Consider the following 19,484-nt stretch of genomic DNA (forward strand, 5'->3'; position numbering starts at 1 on the left):
TAATTTAGAAACATTAATCAATAATGTCTTAAATGCCTCAGATTCATAGTGGAAAAATGTTTTTATAAGAAAACAAAATGTACTTGTGAGAATATTCATCAAATTCCTTTATAGTAGCTGACTTTCAAAACTTGTTTCTACCAAATGCCTGAAAGTCAACTACTTTTGCAAAGTATCAACCAAAATGATAAATACAATCTATATTCCACAAATAAAGAGGTCTTTGGAGGAGAAGCGGCCTATTTAGGTAAAAGCTTTCCTAAATATGTTAAACATATGTGGATAAACCAAAGTATCCACCCCTCTTCCACTTCCCTGGTGGCTCAGTAGTAAAGAACTCACCTTCCAGCACAAGAAACATGGGTTTGATACTTGGGTCAGAAGAGCCCCTGGAGAAGGAAATGGAAACTCACACCAATATTCTTACCTGAGGAATCTCACTGACAGAGGAACCGATGGGCTACAGTTTGTGGGGTCACAAGAGTCCTACATGACTTTGCGACTAAACTAACAACGTCTTTCCCTCACACACACAAAACACACCTAGTTTACTGCTGCTACTGCTAAGTCGCTTCAGTTGTGTCCGACTCTGTGTGATCCCATAGACGGAAGCTCACCAGGCTCCCTTGTCCCTGGAATTCTCCAGGCAAGAACACTGAAGTTGGTTGCCATTTCCTTCTCCAATGCATGCAAGTGAAAAGTGAAAGGGAATTTGCTCAGTCGTGTCCAACTCTTCACGACCCCATGGACTGCAGCCTACCAGGCTCCTCCGTCCATGGCATTTTCCAGGCAAGAGTACTGGAGTGGGGTGCCATCGCCTTCTCCATACACCTTGTTTAACATGACTCAAAATCCACCTGTTAGAATTCTGTACATTCAATTTTCTCATAACAAAATTTTCATGCTTTAATATAAGTACTTTTTCCAGGTTCTTTCATTTCATATGCCTCCAGAAAGACAGAAGTATAGTGACATAGTGAGGGTACATATTGCCTATAGATTCTCCTGAAGAGTAAGGAAAAGAGAACTGAAATTAAAGGGAAGAACTTGAGATGCTTTTAACAACTCATTTAATAGCCAGTATCATTCTTAAAGAAATCAGATACATTAAAAAATTTATTGATAAGCTCTCCCAAGATCTTTTTAAAATTTTATATTTAAATGTATTTATTTTATTCAGAGGAAACCAAGGCATATATAATAAACTAATTTTTCCCCACTGAAATGCTATGTCATTTTCAAATAGATGGATATGGAGTTTCACTCAATCTCCATAGTTAAAAATGAAAGAATTTCCAATGGAATCTTTCCCTGCTGTAATGAATAAATGTAATTTATTCAGAAGAATAAGTACTCAATACCAATAGGAAAAGGAAAGGATTTAAGACCAAAAACTTTGTTCTTTTAGTATTTGCAAGACCTTTTGATATAAGGAACTTTTAAAAAGATGATCCGTCTACAGTAGACTGAAAGTTATTATTTCAGTTATATCCATGCCTTCAAGAACTAAGGAAACAACCCTATTTTGAGCTGAAAGCATGACTCACATGTGCACGAATCTGCTTTGTCTTCACACCATAGATAATAGGATTGAGGGCAGGTGGAATGACCACATAGAGATTCGCAACAAGGATGTGAATGTAAGGTGGAATTTTTTGGCCAAAACGGTGGGTGAGGAAGGAGAATAGAGAAGGTGTATAAAAAACAAACATGACCCCTACATGGGACCCGCATGTATTCAGGGCTTTGTGGCGAGCATCTCGAGATGGGAGGCGGAAAACTGCATGGAGGATGTAGGCATAAGAAATTCCAACCAGGGCCACATCCAAAATGAGGAAAGAAGCCACAAAAAGTCCATAAATGGCATTAATCCGAATGCTGGCACAGGCCAACTTGACAATTCCCATGTGCTCACAGTAGGAGTGGGCAATAATTCGAGCCCCACAGAAGGGCAGATGATGGGTTAGGTAAAGAATGGGAAACATGAGTAGAACTGGGCGCATTATAATACCAATACCAATGCTTGCTAGTACTTGGGGCGTCAGGACGGTTGTGTAGTGGAGTGGTGCACAGATAGCCACGTAGCGGTCAAAAGCCATCGCCAGCAGAACTGCCGACTCCATTCCTGTAAAGGTGTGTATCAGGAACATCTGAGCCACACAGGCTGAGAAACTAATCTCATGTGCATCAAACCAGAATATCCCCAGCGTCCGGGGCACTGCAGATGTGGAGAGGGCCAGATCTATGGCTGATAAGATGACTAGAAAGTAGAACATGGGATCCCGCAGAGTGTGGTCAGACCAGATAACCAGCAAAATGGTAGCATTGCCAAGCAGAGCCATTAAGTAAATGAAGCAAAAAGGCAGGGAGATCCAGACATGGACATCCTCAAGTCCTGGGATGCCTACAAGGAAAAAGGTGTCTGGGTGGAAAATGGAAGTGTTGGTGTGGAGCATCTTGCCATCGATGAGAAGACAAAGAGTTGACCATCTCTGGAAGTGAAAATAAGAGTGATAAAAACTCACACCGGTAGGTTTAATTTTTATCTCTATTTTTATTATTAAAGTTAATGCTAAAACTTACGTACAAAAGCAGGTATTGTCACAGACAGACTATTTTTCAGTGGAAGGAAAATTAACTTTATGAAAGACTTTATCTGAATATTAGGCAGTAATATCTTATGCTCATTTGCTCAGACCTCACATAAGACATAGAATTCATTCATGGAACATGAAGGAGTTTATATTTATATTGAGATTTTAGTCTTTTTGAAGATGAAGTATACCTTAATTAAACATATCAACACCAAATCACAGAACATCAGATGCGGATACCTGCGCATAAACCATATATATATATATGGGAACAGAGTTGTACCAAGATATACAGAGCGATGCATATCAAGCAGTATTTCTGGAACCAGTTTATTCAATATCAATATTTACACTGAATACCATATCCTAAATGAAGAAATATGCTTCATTAGTTATCTTTTCATATTTCTCCATAAACCCCAATGACACACTGTAATATACCACAGATATAGAAAAAAGGTATACAAAGATATACAAGTTGTACTGTACATTGAGTATGAAGATAGTTGCACAAAATGAGGAAACGTTATAGCCTGAAATAACCTCCAGGAGACATATGTGTCTCTTTGATATTAATAGTCTGATGGGATATATAGACTAAAGACTCTCCAGGGTTTCTACTGGCTGCCATAATGCTAAGAATATCTCAAAATATCTAAAATCTTTACACTTCCTTGCCATGTGTTGGGGAGAGTTTGAGGGTGAGCAGTGAAAATTTTGTTGAAAGGAGATGATTTCAGAGAATAAAAACACCTTTCTAATCAGGCTGATGAAACCTGTGCTCCTAATTTACCACAATGTAGGTACGGTTTTCCATCCTTTCTCTCTTTCTCACCTTGTCTTTCATTCTCTTTCTTTTCTGTCAGCTCTTTTTTCCTTCTTTTCTTCCATCTTTCTTTCTTCTTCCCTTTTGCTTTCTCTCCTCTTTCCTTCTGGAACAAAAAACAAGAAGAGATTGTACAGCACTACTGAAGAGAAGAAGGGGGCCGAGGAGTGTGGGAAGAAAGGGGTGGAGGAAGGAAAAGAGAAGCTTAAAGAAGGGAAAGAAGAAAACAAAAATGGAAGTCAAAAGGAAGAAAGGGTGGGAGGAAGAAAGGATGGGATAAAAAAAGAAGAAAGGGAGGAAGGGAGTCTCAGGTTAATCAACTCTTGATGAAAGTGAGAGACAAAAGTCTAAATTTGGGGAAGTGTTTTAATAATGTTATGACTAAAGTAGAGAATCCCCAGCCAGTAAATCCTTCTAGACTGTATTTAATCTCCATCTTCAGATTTCTTACTTCTCTGCTTCCCTCTTGGTAATAAGCTTTATAAACTAGCACTTAACTCTGGGTCTATGATGATCTTATTTTTAAATTATTATAATACACAAATTGCCCAAATACACAATTATCCCTGGCAGTAGAGATCATCATTTATACCATAATTTAAGTTCCCTTTATAGGTGATTATTTAAAAATTTAAATTGTTTCAGGATGACCCACTGAAAAACTTTTTCTGTCAGAAAATCTTTCTACAGTGGTGATACAGAGCTTAATAAATTCAACTGTAGCTCATTCCTTCACTGTTGAACACTGGTCTCTAATGACTATCCATCTCCATCACACATTTCAAAAGCAACTTACCTTCAGGAGGAATAGGGCTAGAGAGCTCCAATACACCTACGAAAGAGAATATGGTTTTATACTACCTGTACTTAGGATCTTTGGGGTCATGTCTGAAAGCAAAGCCAACTCATACTCCCTATGGGAATCAAGATTAACAACTCAGAGTCTCTTGGGGAAAATTCCATTATCTGTACCTGGGGCAAAGGGACTGATGTGGAGGCAGACATAGTCTTTAGTCCACACCTTTCCCCCAATGCAAGCATATATTGTTAATAGGAAGTCAGAGACACAAAACTAATACCATCAAAACCTATGCATATGAAGTGAACAGAATGAAGTGAACAGAATCTCTTACTGGCTGAATTTTGCAACACAATTTTATTAAATATAAAAATGCAGTTTAGGGCATCAGTCACTGACACATGTATCTTCCCTTCCCACATCCATGTCTTAGCAGTCATCAATAATTTATTGACATATCATGATTTTTCTATAAGACAAAGTCTTTAATTTTTTTTTTCCCATGCAGTGCTAGTCTTACTGGGTGTAAGATAATAAAAAATAAATAACATAAAAATTATAAAAGGAATATATTTAGATAAATGAAATGAATGGGAACCAAAGAGAGAAAAGATATGTTATTCTAACATTTCAAAGTCATAAATCAAAATGTATTTTTAACATAATGAGAGCATAAAGTTAAAAGTATAATATTTAATCATAGAAAAATTAAAACTGGGCATTCAATCATGAAAGGAAGACTTCAATATCCCTATGGAGATAATTTTTTTAGTTCCTAAAAAGCTACATAGAAACTGAAACCTTGATTACATTTTGGGCAGCTGATCCTGTTCTTCACTGAGCTTATTGTTACACAAAATAGCACATTTCATTACACTGAAGTAAATTTATACTAAGATTTTTTTTATTTGTAATGATGAGACATCCTAACCAGGATGATAATTGTAAACATGTTTAAGACAATTATTACCTAATGTTGCTATTACTTGTCACAAATAATTTGCCAATTTATATTCTATTTTGCATGAATAAATTCATTGGATTGGAAAGCTTTGCTAACTTACTTCCTCCCTGCTTTCAAAGTTAAATCAGTTACTCTTTTCTTCTCAATACAATGTATCCTTTACCCAGCCTGTTTCAGTAGTTTCTGGCATAATAATTTATATCAATACATATATTTGATATCAACTTTCTTGTATTATGCTATGACTGATAAGCAATAAGTTCTTTCATTCTTAGATTGATTCATTCAGCAGCCACTTATTGAGTAGCTTGTGAGTCACTTAATAGGTAAGTAGCATTAAATTTCATATGATCTGGGAGTAGAGGGGATGATAGGCAGTCATTGCAAGATATTATATTAAGTTGTAAGAGAACCCTGAATAAATAATAAATGAAAAAAGTAAGCATTATTCTACTTTAAATAGTGTAAAAGAAATTTCCCTAGAGTTTGTTAATATATAAAAATTCATTCCCATGTAAACCAGTGTTTTTCTGAAGTAAGATTTTGAGTAGTAGATTTTAAAATATAAATGTCAGAAAATTGGTGTCATATTAGTATTAAGTTGTTGGGGAAGGGAGGGCAAGTCAGTAAGTCTTATAAAGTAGGTATATTTGGATTGCAGAGGAGTTTATTAAGGACTAGGCATACCTCTACAAAATGATGACCAAGAAGAATGTTAAATGTAATAGCAAAACTGAAACTGGGAGAGATTTTTGGCATAGAGTATGTAGCAAAAGTACAAATGTCATATGCTGATTGCTAGAAACAGTAAGATGGTAGTATCAGAGGCAAAAATGAAAATGTTTCAGATAATTCTGAAATAAAAGGGCTTCTTTGGTGCCTCAGTGGTATAGAATCTGCCTACCAATGCAGGAGATGCAGGTTCAATCCCTGGATTAGGAAGATTAGCTGGAGAAGAAATGGCAAACCACTTCAGTATTCTTGTCTGGGAAATCCCATGGATAGAGGCAGGCTACTGTCCATGGGGTTATAAAAAGGCAGACACAACTTAGTGATTAAACAACAACAACAAATGAAATAAAATCAGCTGATCTGGACGATTGAAAGTGCCCAGTGATAAAGGTACTTCAGTGATTAAAAGTAACAGATATAAATGAAATCACAGAAGATTGTGGAGATAACTTTCCTCACACTATATATGGATAAAGAGAAAAATAAATTATGTAATTATTTCCAAATTACACATTTCTATTTTAAAGACTAAGAGGTAACACTAAACATAAATGTAAAAAATATAAATTAAATTTATGGATAATATATATTAAATTTGACACTAATCGTACTTTAGTTGTATCACTACAGCTTCAGGGTTTTTTGTATAAGGCTAATAATAAAATAAAAACCCATAAACATCTCTAATAGAAACATTGTTGTCAAGGGTGAGCATCAGTAACAAAATATGATAACACAAATGATGATGATAATGCTGTTGTAGTGGTTTAACCACCCAATCATGTCCAACTCTTTTGCAATCTCATGGACTGTCGCCAGTTAGGTCCCACTGTCCATGGGATTTCCCAGGCAAGAATGCTGGAGTGGGTTGCCATTTTCTTTCTCTCGGAGATCTTCCCGATTCAGGGATCAAACTCACATCTCCTGCATTGGCAGGTGGATTCTTCACCACTGAGCCACCAAGGAAGTCTGATGATAATGTTAATGGCTAATAATTATTTTTATTTGCTATAAAAAAATGCAGGTACTATACTGTATAAACATTATGCAATGTAATTAAGTCTCATGTTTAACCTTTGAAATAAAACTATGGCAATGCTTATAAAATAAGGAAACTGAGGATCATTGAAATATGTATATTAAAGACAGAACTAGGACCAAACAAGTTCTGTCTGTTAATAAAAAAAGGAAACAGCGACTACAAAATTAGTCTAAAAATAAGTTATAGAACATATAGAACTAAGAATGTGGATGCAGTCAACCATTCTAGGCTGTAGATGGTTTCTTTACTTACGTTTATGTCATAGTTTGGTTTATGAAACCTAAATATATCTGTGATAAACTCTAACAAACATTTATAATGAAGCTTTTATAGGCATTCATTTCCCTAGTTCAATTTTATGTGCAAAATAAGTACCTAATCTATGACACAATTTTGGATGTCTATAATATTTATGATGAAATCAAAGGATATCATATTTAAGTCCTTAAAATAAAAATGATTGAGTTCTAAAGGTAGAGAAAATGAGAAAAAGAAGGAGAAACAAGAGAGGATTGCAAAGTAAGAGGGGAGAAACAGTTACAGGGCAACTTGGAGATAAAGAGGGAGTGAGAATCATCAAAAAAAATGCACATGAAAGATATAATACAAAAAAAAGGTACATTCTATATTTCTACTTCAAATCTACTGATACCAGTGATCAAATATCATATATAAAGACTGTCACAGACTTTCACTTACCATTTGAATTGGATAACAAAGCTTAGATTTTTTCAGTTTCTAAACTCATTAAAATAGTTACAGAAGGGAGTCAAAATACATATTTTGTCAATCACACTTAAATGTACATAATTTAATATAATGAGTTATTTCCCTGCTCAAAAGTTCCATCTCATACATATTAGGTGCTGCTGCTGTTACGTCACTTCAGTCGTGTCCGACTCTGTGCTACCCCATAGACAGCAGCCCACCAGACTCCCCCATCCTTTAGATTCTCCAGGCAAGAACACTGGAGTGGGTTGCCATTTCCTTCTCCAATGCGTGAAAGTAAAGTCGCTCAGTTGTGTCCAACGTGGGGTGCCATTGCCTTCTCCATATTAGGTGCTATTCCATTTTAATTCCTTATTTTTGTAATAACATTTTTTTCACACGGTCATAGATCTGCTTGGTTCTGACTCCGTATATGACAGGGTTGAGCATTGGTGGCACTGTAACATAGAGATTGGCCCAAAGTATGTGAATATAATGGGGGACATTTCTGCCAAAGCGATGTGTCATAAAGGAAAATAGAGCTGGTGTATAGAAGGCAAGAATTACGCAAACATGGGAACCACATGTGCTGAGAGACTTGAGTCGTGCTTCACGAGAAGGAAGACGAAAAACAGCACAGAGTATCTCAACATAAGAAAGGGCAATGGCTATGATATCAAACACTAGGATTGAAATAGCACCTAGGCCATAGATGATATTGATCTTGATGCTGGCACAAGATAGGCGAGCAAGACCCATGTGTTCACAGTAGGTATGAGGGATGACTTGATTCTCACAGAAGGGCAGCCGTAAAATGAGCAATACAAATGGAATAACAGAAATAAACGATCTCACCAGCACACCAACACCAATCGTAGAAACGACCCTGTTGGTGAGGATAGTGCTATATCGGAGGGGGTTGCAGATGGCCACATAGCAGTCATAAGCCATTGCCAAGAGGACTGCTGATTCCATACCAGTGAAGTTGTGGATGAAAAACGTCTGGGAGAGGCAGGCTTCAAAGAGAATCTCTTTGAGACCAAACCAGAAGATCCCAAGCATCTTAGGGATGGTAGCTGTGGAGAGACCCAAGTCAATGGTAGCCAACATGGCCAGGAAGTAGAACATAGGCTGGTGTAGACTGCTCTCAGCTTGGATCACAAATAGGATAGTGAAGTTCCCTATCAGTGCAGTCAGGTACACAGCACAAAAGGGAAAGCCAATCCAGATGTGGAGAGCTTCCAGTCCTGGGATTCCCAGCAACAAGAGGAAGGAGGGGTGAAACTGGGTATCATTGGGAAGGGACATCCTGCTTGGTAGCGCATAAGTCCATGTTCCTTACAAATGGGTGTTTACCAATCTTCAGAGTACTGAGTAAAACTCTGCAATGTTTTAAACCTAAAGAAAATAAGAATACCATACATTTGAGTATACTCACTTCCTCAGTTAATTCACACAATAAGAAATGTAGTATCAATACATAAACATAGTGTGAAAAAGCAAATTCTTGAGAAGGTTTTAGAAATTTTGTAGTGGATTGTCATAAAAAATTCTACGTAATGTATTCATCTTTGTTAGCACTTTTCTTCTCTGCTGATTTGCAATGGTTCTATCACTGGTATTATGCTAAAATTTTGCCTTAATATTAAGAACTCATTAATTACCTTCTCTTATCATCATCAACATAATTTATTTTCAATATTGACATACATAGGGCTTTGCCAGCCTTTAAAATGGTCTGTAGTTTCATTTGATTAGATGGTAACACACAGGTATTAAAGCATTTTTTCTAATAATCACTAATGAATACATATTCATTAAGATGCAATCTAAAAGATTCAAAATAATTATAAAGGATTCAGGTAAGCCATTTGTTAATATTTATTTATGAATATTAAAATATGCAGTTAAAGTACAGTTAAAATGGCAGCATCAACTACCATTCATTAAGGTACTTGCTTACTAATTCCAATGCTACAGAACATGTGCAAATATTATCTCTAATCTTTATAAACACAGATGGGAGAACATTAATCCCATCTTTACGTATGGATCTAAACCTCATATAGTTTAAAAGACTTGTCAAAACTTGTAATTTTTATAGTTACAGAGCTATAGAAGGAAAATAGATGAGAAAACACTAAATTGAAATGAAAAGAGAATGGAAATAAGGAAAAGCTAATACATGCCTAACCCGTATCATATGTACATAGTTCCCTCTCCTCTACACGCATTCAAACAGACACATCATCTCTTTTAAACCCACATCCATCTGAATACAAGATGTCATATCTTCATTATAATCTAAGGAGGTCATAGTTGTAACAGTTTAAGATTCATGGCATGTATGTTGAAGAAAAAACTAAATAGACGCCTGCTCTGAGCAAACTGGTTATACCATTTTCAAAATTACTAAAGCTGTTTTTACAGATTTTATGTACTTTACTTATGGCAATTGTTAGATGAGTATTTTAAAAATTTTGATCATTCATTACTGATAGTGGTTTTGTAGTAAGAAGGGTCTTTTCATCATTTTGTGTTATTGGAAAATGCCAGAAGAGCAATGGAAATTATGATCACAGTTTCACTAAGACAATCAGGTATCATCTAGACCTGATGATAAGTGTGAGAAAGCAGGGAACTCCTAGGAGGAAATGGCAAACATGAAAACAAGGGAAGCTGAAAGCAATAGATGTTATTTGTAGGAGGCACTCTGTGAAATGTCTTTAAGAATAAACTCTTTCTTCCATAATATTGTGGCCTTGAAATGCAATAGTGAATACTCTAAAAATGTGTGATATAGATAATTGAAAGTAGAATTCAATTATGGAAGCAAAATTTTCTGTGATTCATTAACATAAGTTGACAGAGTCTTAATTTTTTTTTTTTTTTTGTATTCCTAGACCAGAAATCAAGTTGTAACTATCTATGGTGATGGATGTTAATCAGATTATTGTGGTGATCATTTCATAAGATGTAGGTTATGTTGTACACTTGAAAGAAATATAACATTATATGTCAATTATACCTAAATTTAAAAAAGAAAGAAAAATATCTGAATAGCATCCTCTTCTCTCACACATTATCAAAAAGTACAACTAATTTTACCTCTTCAGTATTTTAAAAATCAGTGCATTTGTCTCATTCATAATGAAATTAATTTAAATCATTATCATTTCTTGGATTTATTATAGCACAGTACTTTACAGTACTTGAAAGTATGAAGTCTGCAGTCAGACTAATTGTGTTGAAACCCAGATTTATGACTTATTTACAGTGTAATCAAAGGAAAGTAAGTGACAAGCATTTTTCATCTATAAAAGAGGGAATAAAGTTAAAGCCCTAAATATAATGTACTTTTGGTTTTAGATAGATATTGAACACTTTGAGCCTACTTCAAAGATACCATGCTATCCATCATTCTTTAGATGTCAGGAGAGTGATTTTTCTAAACTGCACAGGATAGATTCAGGCTGAAGTCCAAATGTGTATGTTATGATTACATGCTCCTTCCTAAATATGGTCTTATCCATTTCTCTAAACTTCTGTCTCAGTCTTCTTTCCCTCAAACTTATCTTGTGTCTCTTCTCTTCCTTTTTTTCTCTCATCTTGCCTTTTGTCCATCACTGTGGCCTCTGGATACACTGTGAGTTAGGAGACAGAGAAGACTCACCAGACAGAGCACCAGGATGGAATCCTGTCTCTGTTTTGTCTTAAACCACTTAGTCTTTATGAGAGCACTGCTTTTTGCCTGGAGGAGCTTTCAGTAGAAATTCCCCAAAGCCAGTTTTATAAAGCACAAAAGAGACCTCTGAGGATTCAAGATTCTAATCTGGTTTTGAGCTAGAAAAAAAGAGAGTCATTAGGGAACCCTGGTTTCTAAGGAAAAGAAACAAAGTTCAGTTCAGTTCAGTCGCTCAGTCGTGTCTGACTCTTTGCTACCCCATGAATCACAGCACGCCAGGCCTCCCTGTCCATCACCATCTTCCGGAGTTCACTCAGACTCACATCCATCGAGTCAGTGATGCCATCCAGCCATCTCATCCTCAGTCATCCCCTCTCCTCCTGCCCCCAGTCCCTCCCAGCATCAGAGTCTTTTCCAATGAGTCAACTCTTCGCATGAGGTGGCCAAAGTACTGGAGTTTCAGCTTTAGCATCATTCCCTCCAAAGAAATCCCAGGGCTGATCTCCTTCAGAATGGACTGGTTGGATCTCCTTGAAGTCCAAGGGACTCTCAAGAGTCTTCTCCAACACCACAGTTCAAAAGCATTATTTCCTCAGTGCTCAGGTTTCTTCACAGTCCAACTCTCACATCCATACATGACCACAGGGAAAACCATAGCCTTGACTAGATGGACCTTATTCGGCAAAGTAATGTCTCTGCTTTTGAATATGCTATCTAGGTTGGTCATAACTTTTCTTCCAAGGAGTAAGCATCTTTTAATTTCATGGCTGCAGTCACCATCTGCAGTGATTGATGTCAGGTTTACATTAAGAAGGTGACTGAATAGGAGGTCTTTGTACTCTTCCCTCGCAGAAACACCTGCTCAGCAACCAGTAATGGATGAAAATAAGAGTCCCAAAATCTAGATGGGAGGTTATAAGACCCCGGTGGAGCAAAGAACAAGACAAAACAGATTGGCAAGAGTAAGAAGAAATGTTTCACTTTACCCTCATCGACTCACCTTTCCTCAGACTGGCACTGCTCTGCACCAACAAATTCCCTCAACCTGAGTTCTCTTATGGGGGAACGAGAGAGTAAGCCCAACTCCGGATGAATGTGTGTGTGTGTGTGTGTGTGTGTGTGTGTGTGTGTGTGTGTGTGTGTGTGTGGCAGGGGTGAGGGAGTACATATACATATAATAGGTATTCATGCACAGGCATAGTCCTTTCTTATTATTCTCAGCAGTTATTTTCCATAAAATCACATGGTCACTGAATTAAAATGTAGGAAAATATCATTCATAGAGGAAACGCAGATCTGGGTTCCTACAAGCTTCTTGCACTGCTGTAGCCATGTGTTCCAGGAAACAAACTCACTCAGAAGGACAATGCAGGTAAATATTATTTTATTCTAGTACACTTCAAAAGTAAATTTTTAAAATATTTATTTATTTTAGTGCATTTCACTACACTTGACAGCTATTACAAACAGCAAGATTATCAACAAGAAACATGGAAATAATAAAAATGTGGCACTGAATAGAATGCAAAAATAATACTTGTTTACAACATGAAAGAGGAAATGAAAAGTCCACCTCAGCTGAGAATGTACATGTCAGGCAATTTAATTTGTCCCAGATCTTTGCATGTCTATAGATGACTGTGAAAATGTCATAACTATTTATTTGAGGTTACAAATAAATTCTTGAGAGTAGGCAAGTTTGCAACTATAGAATTCCCAAATAATGGGGTTGTGCTGTTGAAAGGTTTTTGCTGAACCACGTAAGACACCGGGATTCTTGGCCTCCAGTGGAGAAGAATTCAATCTGGGGCCAGTGACGAGGCTTGATCGCTCAGAGCTTTTGTGTAATAAAGTTTTATTAAAGTATAAAAAAGATAGAGAAAGTTTCTGACATAGACATCAGAAGAGGGAAGAAAGAGTGCCCCCTGCTAGTCTTTAGCCAGATATTATATAGCTACTAGCAGTCTGCTAATTAGAGAAAAGAAATGTCTCAAAATTCAGAGAATAGCACCAGGCCCCTCACCCACAACAGGCATTGAGATAACATTGGCATTAGGTGAGTCATCCTGGGCCATAAAACGATTGACATGAATCTTAAAGAAAGGTAGATTTCCAAGCAACTAAATAGTTTTATTAACATAGATTAGAACAATGTACAAGTAAAACATACAGGATCTGAAACTTTAGGTGGAACTGACTCAAAGATGGAGTCTAGGGTAAATGTATAGTGTATTAACACAGCTTAAGGCAAACATTTCCATAACAAAAATGCATTGGTTAGCTCAAGGTTTGAAAAAAAGTTTCAGATAGAACCAGGTGACATTATCAGTCAGTTCAGTCACTCAGTTGTGTCTGACTCTTTGTGATCCCATGAATTGCAGCACGCCAGGCCTCCCTGTCCATCACCAACTCCCTGAGTTTACTCAGACTCATGTCCATCAAGTCAGTGATGCCATTCAGCCATCTTATCCTCTGTCGTCCCCTTCTCCTCCTGCCCCCAATCCCTCCCAGCATCAGAGTCTTTTCCAATGAGTCAACTCTTCGCATGAGGTGGCCAAAGTATTGGAGTTTCAGCTTTAGCATCATACCTTCCAAAGAACACCCAGGGCTAATCTCCTTTAGAATGGACTCGTTGGATCTCCTTGCAGTCCAAGGGACACTCAGGAGTCTTCTCCAACACCACAGTTCAAAAGCATCAATTCTTCGGTGCTCAGCCTTCTTCACAGTCCAACTCTCACATCCATACATGACCACAGGGAAAACCATAGCCTTGACTAGATGGACCTTTGTTGGCAAAGTAATGTCTCTGCTTTTGAATATGCTATCTAGGTTGGTCATAACTTTTCTTCCAAGGAGTAAGCGTCTTTTAATTTCATGGCTGCAGTCACTATCTGCAGTGATTTTGGAGCCTCCAAAAAAAATAAACTCTGACACTGTTTCCCCATCTATTTCCCATGAAATGATGGGACCAGATGCCATGATCTTCATTTTCTGAATGTTGAGCTTTAAGCCACTTTTTCACTCTCCTCTTTCATTTTCATCAAGAGGCTTTTTAGTTCCTCTTCACTTTCTGCCATAAGGGTGGTGTCATCTGCATATCTGAGGTTATTGATATTTCTCCCGGCAATCTTGATTCCAGCTTGTTTCTTCCAGTCCAGCGTTTCTCATGATGTACTATGCATATAAGTTAAATAAGCAGGGTGACAATATACAGCCTTGATGTACTCCTTTTCCTATTTGGAACCAGTCTGTTGTTCTATGTCCAGTTCTAACTCTTGCTTCCTGACCTGCATACAGATTTCTCAAGAGGCAGGTCAGGTGGTCTGTATTCCCATCTCTTTCAGAATTTTCCACAGTCTATTGTGATCCACACAGTGAAAGGCTTTGGCATAGTCAATAAAGCAGAAATAGATGTTTTTCTGGAACTCTCTTGCTTTTTCGATGATCCAGTGTATGTTGGCAATTTGATCACTGGTTCCTCTGCCTTTTCAAAAACCAGCTTGAACATCAGGAAGTTCACAGTTCATGTATTGCTGAAGCCTGGCTTGGAGAATTGTGAGCATTACTTTACTAGCATGTGAGATGAGTGCAATTGTGCGGTAGTTTGAGCATTCTTTGACATTGCCTTTCCTTGGGATTGGCATGAAAACTGACCTTTTCTAGTGCTGTGGCCACTGCTGAGTTTTGCAGATTTGCTGGCATATTGAGTGTCATTATAGCAACACAGAATTTTAAGAGAAACCTCTTTTTAAATTTTTATAAAGTGAAAGTGAAGTTGCTCAGTCACGTCTGACTCTTTGCAGCCCCATGGACTGTAGCCTACCACACTTCTCTGTCCATGGGATTTTCCACGCAAGAGTACTGAAGTGGGTTGCCATTTTCTTCTCCAGAGGATCTTCCCATCCCAGGGATAGAACCCAGGTTTCCCACATTGAAGGCAGATGCTTTACCATCTTAGCCACCAGGGGACTGTCCTAAATTTGCATAGAGAAGGGGAAGAAATATGAATCTAGTTTGTTTCCTCCTGCTGCTTAAGAGAGAAATAAAAATATCTGACACTTGCAGCCTATTTCCTCCGTTTGGAGACCCCTGGCCTTCCTGCCTGTTCCCCTCTCAAGTGTATATGTAATGTATATAAGACACACTAACAATAACATAAAGAATATAACTAAATTTAAAGTTAAATGATAAAATTCCAAGTTGTATAATGAATGAAATTAGTGAGACTGTCACGCACAATAAAGATTCAAAAATTAGTTAAAGGTCAAAAGCTAGCCTGGAATACATACATGTAAAATCAAGCAATAAATCTCAGTGGCTTATTTAAAGATGTCAAAGTTTCCACAATAATGTTTAAATGCTATTCAGTTTTCAACAAAGTCACATTTTCATTTGTTTCATGTAATAAATTTTCTGTGATAGAAATAGACATACAGTACAAAGTAGTTGCCAAGAGCTGTTAGGGGAAAAAATGGGAAGAGATTGGTAAATGGGTACAAACTTTCAGCTATAAGATGTATAAGGTCTGAGGATTTAGCACCTAATTTAAAGACTATAGTTGATATTACTACATTATATAATCAAAATTTGCTGAGGATTAGAACTTAAATGCTCTCTCTCTTATACACACACACACACACACAAATGTTTTCACATACAAATAAATATGTGCGGTTACAGATATGTTAATTAACTAGATGTGGGAGGAGGGGAAATCCTTCCATGATATATAGCTATATCAAATCACCATGATGTGCATTTAAAAAAAATCAATGGAATTTATTCTGATTAATATGAGAGTAATAAAGTTTATATCATGTCGAGATAGGTTATGCTATAAAATTTAGTCTAATATTTAAATATTTTAAATCAAGTAAATATGAAAATTATGATATATAATTTAAATATCAAGGTGACTAGGATTGAAATTAGTTTTTCTTTATTTTTCTTATATTAAAAATTAAAAAGGCATTATTTAAAACAAAGGGACTAGACATTATCTTTACTTTTTAGATTTGTGCATTTATTTTTAAAAACAAGCAATTCTGAGATGCAAGCAATTCTGAGATGCAAGCAATCCTGCTGAAAAATAGACTCCATGAAACTGAGGAAGACTCATCTTTCCCTCTCCCCTCTCTTGGATTTTCCTGTTATGAAGATGTCAGCTCCAAAGATTTACAACCTGATTTCTGAACTCAGGTCTTTAACTCCCAGTGTTATCTTTCCCTGACTCTATAGGGAGACCATTCCCACTCAATGCCCATGGGACCCTCAGAAAATGGGAAGCATGTCTATAACTGAGCTCATTATGAAAAGCTGTAAGTTATGAAGTTTTCTTCAGTTGAGGTTGGTACTCATCCTCATCCCAGAAGCACCCCTGGTGAGGTAAGGCAATGCAGTTTGCTCTCATTTGTGTCACAGGCTAGTTTGACAATAGCCAGAGAGAAGGTTTCAGGACTCTCATCAGGGTAAACAGGCTGTTGGAAAACAGACTTGTGTAAGATTTCTTGGAGCAACTGAGCCCCTTTGGATTTATGACCCCTGAATAGGTGGCCTCTGTTTTACTCTGATGTGAGTTGATTCAGGGTGCAGCTTTCCTTGAGAATAAATATGTGCATGGGGTTCTCTACTTAGATCAGGCCTGCAGAAAAAGGCAATGAAGAAAGGATGGGAGTGCAGATTTATCAGCCCTATGTTCTGAACAACCCTTAGAGATCTCGGGTATTTGAATAACTCTCCCTGCTGCCCCAAACTGTCTAACATGCCTTATGTCATTTTATACTTACAGAATCCTGTGCAGCACTTGCCTTTTAATGGTTAATATAAACTTTATAACATTTTACAAAATTGCAAACCTTGTAATTACACTTGGATTCCAATTCTAGCTCCTTGAATTCATTATAGAAGAGATTTGGGAACCTAGAGTAAACATCGTTTACTTGTATTCATATCTGTATTATATGTTTGAGTACCTATCTAGAAAGTCCCTTTAAGGATTCAGTACGACAATGCCCTCAGTATAAAGAAATATAATATCTAATAGAAGCTCAGTTCATGTTGATTTATTTTATTTTTGTTATAAGCTTGATAGAGATGTAGAACTTTTTTTTTCTCTTTTACTTTTTGGTGTGTTTATTTTATACAGTATCTTTCACTTATATGTACATCCATGTTCTTGACTCTTCTAAGTGTGCAATACAAGGTCTTTTGGGTTTTGATTTATAATATCAGGATCTACTATGCTCTTATTTTGTAACAACATTTTTTCATGTATCAATGCATCACACTTGAAACTATCACAGCATTGTTAATTGGCTCTATTCCAATACAAAATAAAAAGTTTAAAAAACCAACAAGAATAAAAAATTATATAGAATATTTAACAGCATGGAGAAAGTCTGAGATGCAGAATTTTGCCAGAAGATGTTATAGCTCATTTATTTTGTTTCCCCTCAAAATCGGATATTTCTTCTCCTCCATTCCCTCTCCCCTGCCCCGCTATAATCAGACAAAGAAAAAAATATTGATATAATTTAATTTTGTTGTATTTCATTTTTATAATTTTTTTTGTTGTATTTTTAATTTATTGCTGCTGCTACTGCTAAGTCGCATCAGTCATGTCCAACTCTACATGACCCCATAGACAGCAGCCCATTCCCCCTGTCCCTGGGATTCTCCAGGCAAGAACACTGGAGTGGGTTGCCGTTTCCTTCTCCAATGCATGAAAGTGAAAAGCGAAAGTGGACTCGCTCAGTCGCATCGGACTCTTAGCGACCCCATGGACTGCAGCCTACCAGGCTCCTCTGTCCATGGGATTTTCCAGGCAAGAGTCCTGGAGTGGGTTGCCATCTCCGTTTACTTTCTTGGATATGTCTTAAATATTTAATATGATAAAAATAAACATATTAAAGTAGTATTAAAAATTTTAATAGTATGAACAGTATAAATAATATGAAAATAGTATAAACTGTTAATGTACTATAGTGTTTGGGGGTTAGTGTGAACCAGAGTCAGTTTATAGTGATTCCATTGTTTGTCTTAAGTTGAAATAAAATTATTTACCAGAAAAAATTACACTCCCTTACGTTCTTCTTTTTTTTCTTTTTGTTCATTCATTCATTCATTGAAATGTCAAAGAAATATATGAAAAGAGATGAACTCTGTCAAGTAAGAATTTGTACCATAATAAATGTGAAAGATGTACAGAAATAAAAACACAGTATGGCGAAATAGAGACATGTAAGTGTACACATCATATGGACGCTGAGGAGGGATATCAAATGATGGTTGAAAATAACTAGAAAAGTAATCCCAGAGGAGTGATATGTGAGTAAATTCTTGGGTTATTGAGGGATTTTATGTGGAAAAAATACCACCATGAAGAACAAAGACGCTGGGCCACCACTTTCACAAACTAAGTGACAAGTTCTCTATGAGAGATGTGGGAAAGATATTTTAAAAGGTTAGAGAAATGTTTCAATATTTTATAAGAGAAGGAAAGCCCCATCTCCTCTGTAATTTCATGGTTTATATTTTTATAATGAATACCACTGCAACTCTGCATTATTTATTTACTTACCTTAAAGTATATATAGCACATCAATTTATCGACTATACTGATGCTGTTAAAAAAGAGGTAACCACAGTGATACAGCTAAATTATATTCTTATCACAGTCCCAAATTTAAGCTCTTTCTAAATCTATGCTTCCTAAGTATACCCTTCTTGATTGTTTTCTGTGTTTATAAAAGCTTTAGTATAAATGTGTTTTGTGTGTGTATACACACACACACACACACACACACAAACATACATGTTTCAGTTTTGCTTGTGTTTTTGTGTTAATGGAAAAATCAAATTTCTGTTTCATTTTTCATTTGGATATTTTATATGTAAATATGTATAAATAACTTCATTCTAATTGCTTCTGAGTACTCTATAATATGGTACAGATTTTTTAACTTGATATTACCTTGATGGACATTTTGGATGCTTGATTTTTTCTTCTATTATAGGCATTTTTACAATGAGAATCACTGTATATACTTCTATGTCTATGTGCTTAGTCACTCACTCATGTCCAACTTTCGGTAACCCTATGGACCGTAGCCCACCAAGCTTTTCTGTCCCTGAG

The 19,484-nt window shown here is 36.5% G+C and overlaps 2 protein-coding genes across 2 annotated transcripts; both read right to left on the reverse strand.

Annotated features, from left to right (window-relative positions):
* Nucleotides 1-1,520: 1,520 nt before the first annotated feature.
* LOC101114212 (olfactory receptor 52J3-like) lies at nt 1,521-2,456 on the reverse strand. Its single transcript, XM_004016680.5, has one exon. The coding sequence runs from the start codon at nt 2,454-2,456 to the stop codon at nt 1,521-1,523; it is 936 nt and encodes a 311-aa protein (XP_004016729.1).
* A 5,581-nt stretch (nt 2,457-8,037) lies between these two features.
* LOC101107220 (olfactory receptor 52E2-like) lies at nt 8,038-8,973 on the reverse strand. Its single transcript, XM_004016245.5, has one exon. It carries the CDS (start codon nt 8,971-8,973, stop codon nt 8,038-8,040), a length of 936 nt encoding a protein of 311 aa, XP_004016294.3.
* Nucleotides 8,974-19,484: the final 10,511 nt, after the last annotated feature.

This window comes from Ovis aries, chromosome 15, assembly GCF_016772045.2.
Source record: "Ovis aries strain OAR_USU_Benz2616 breed Rambouillet chromosome 15, ARS-UI_Ramb_v3.0, whole genome shotgun sequence".
Lineage (NCBI taxonomy): Eukaryota > Metazoa > Chordata > Mammalia > Artiodactyla > Bovidae > Ovis > Ovis aries.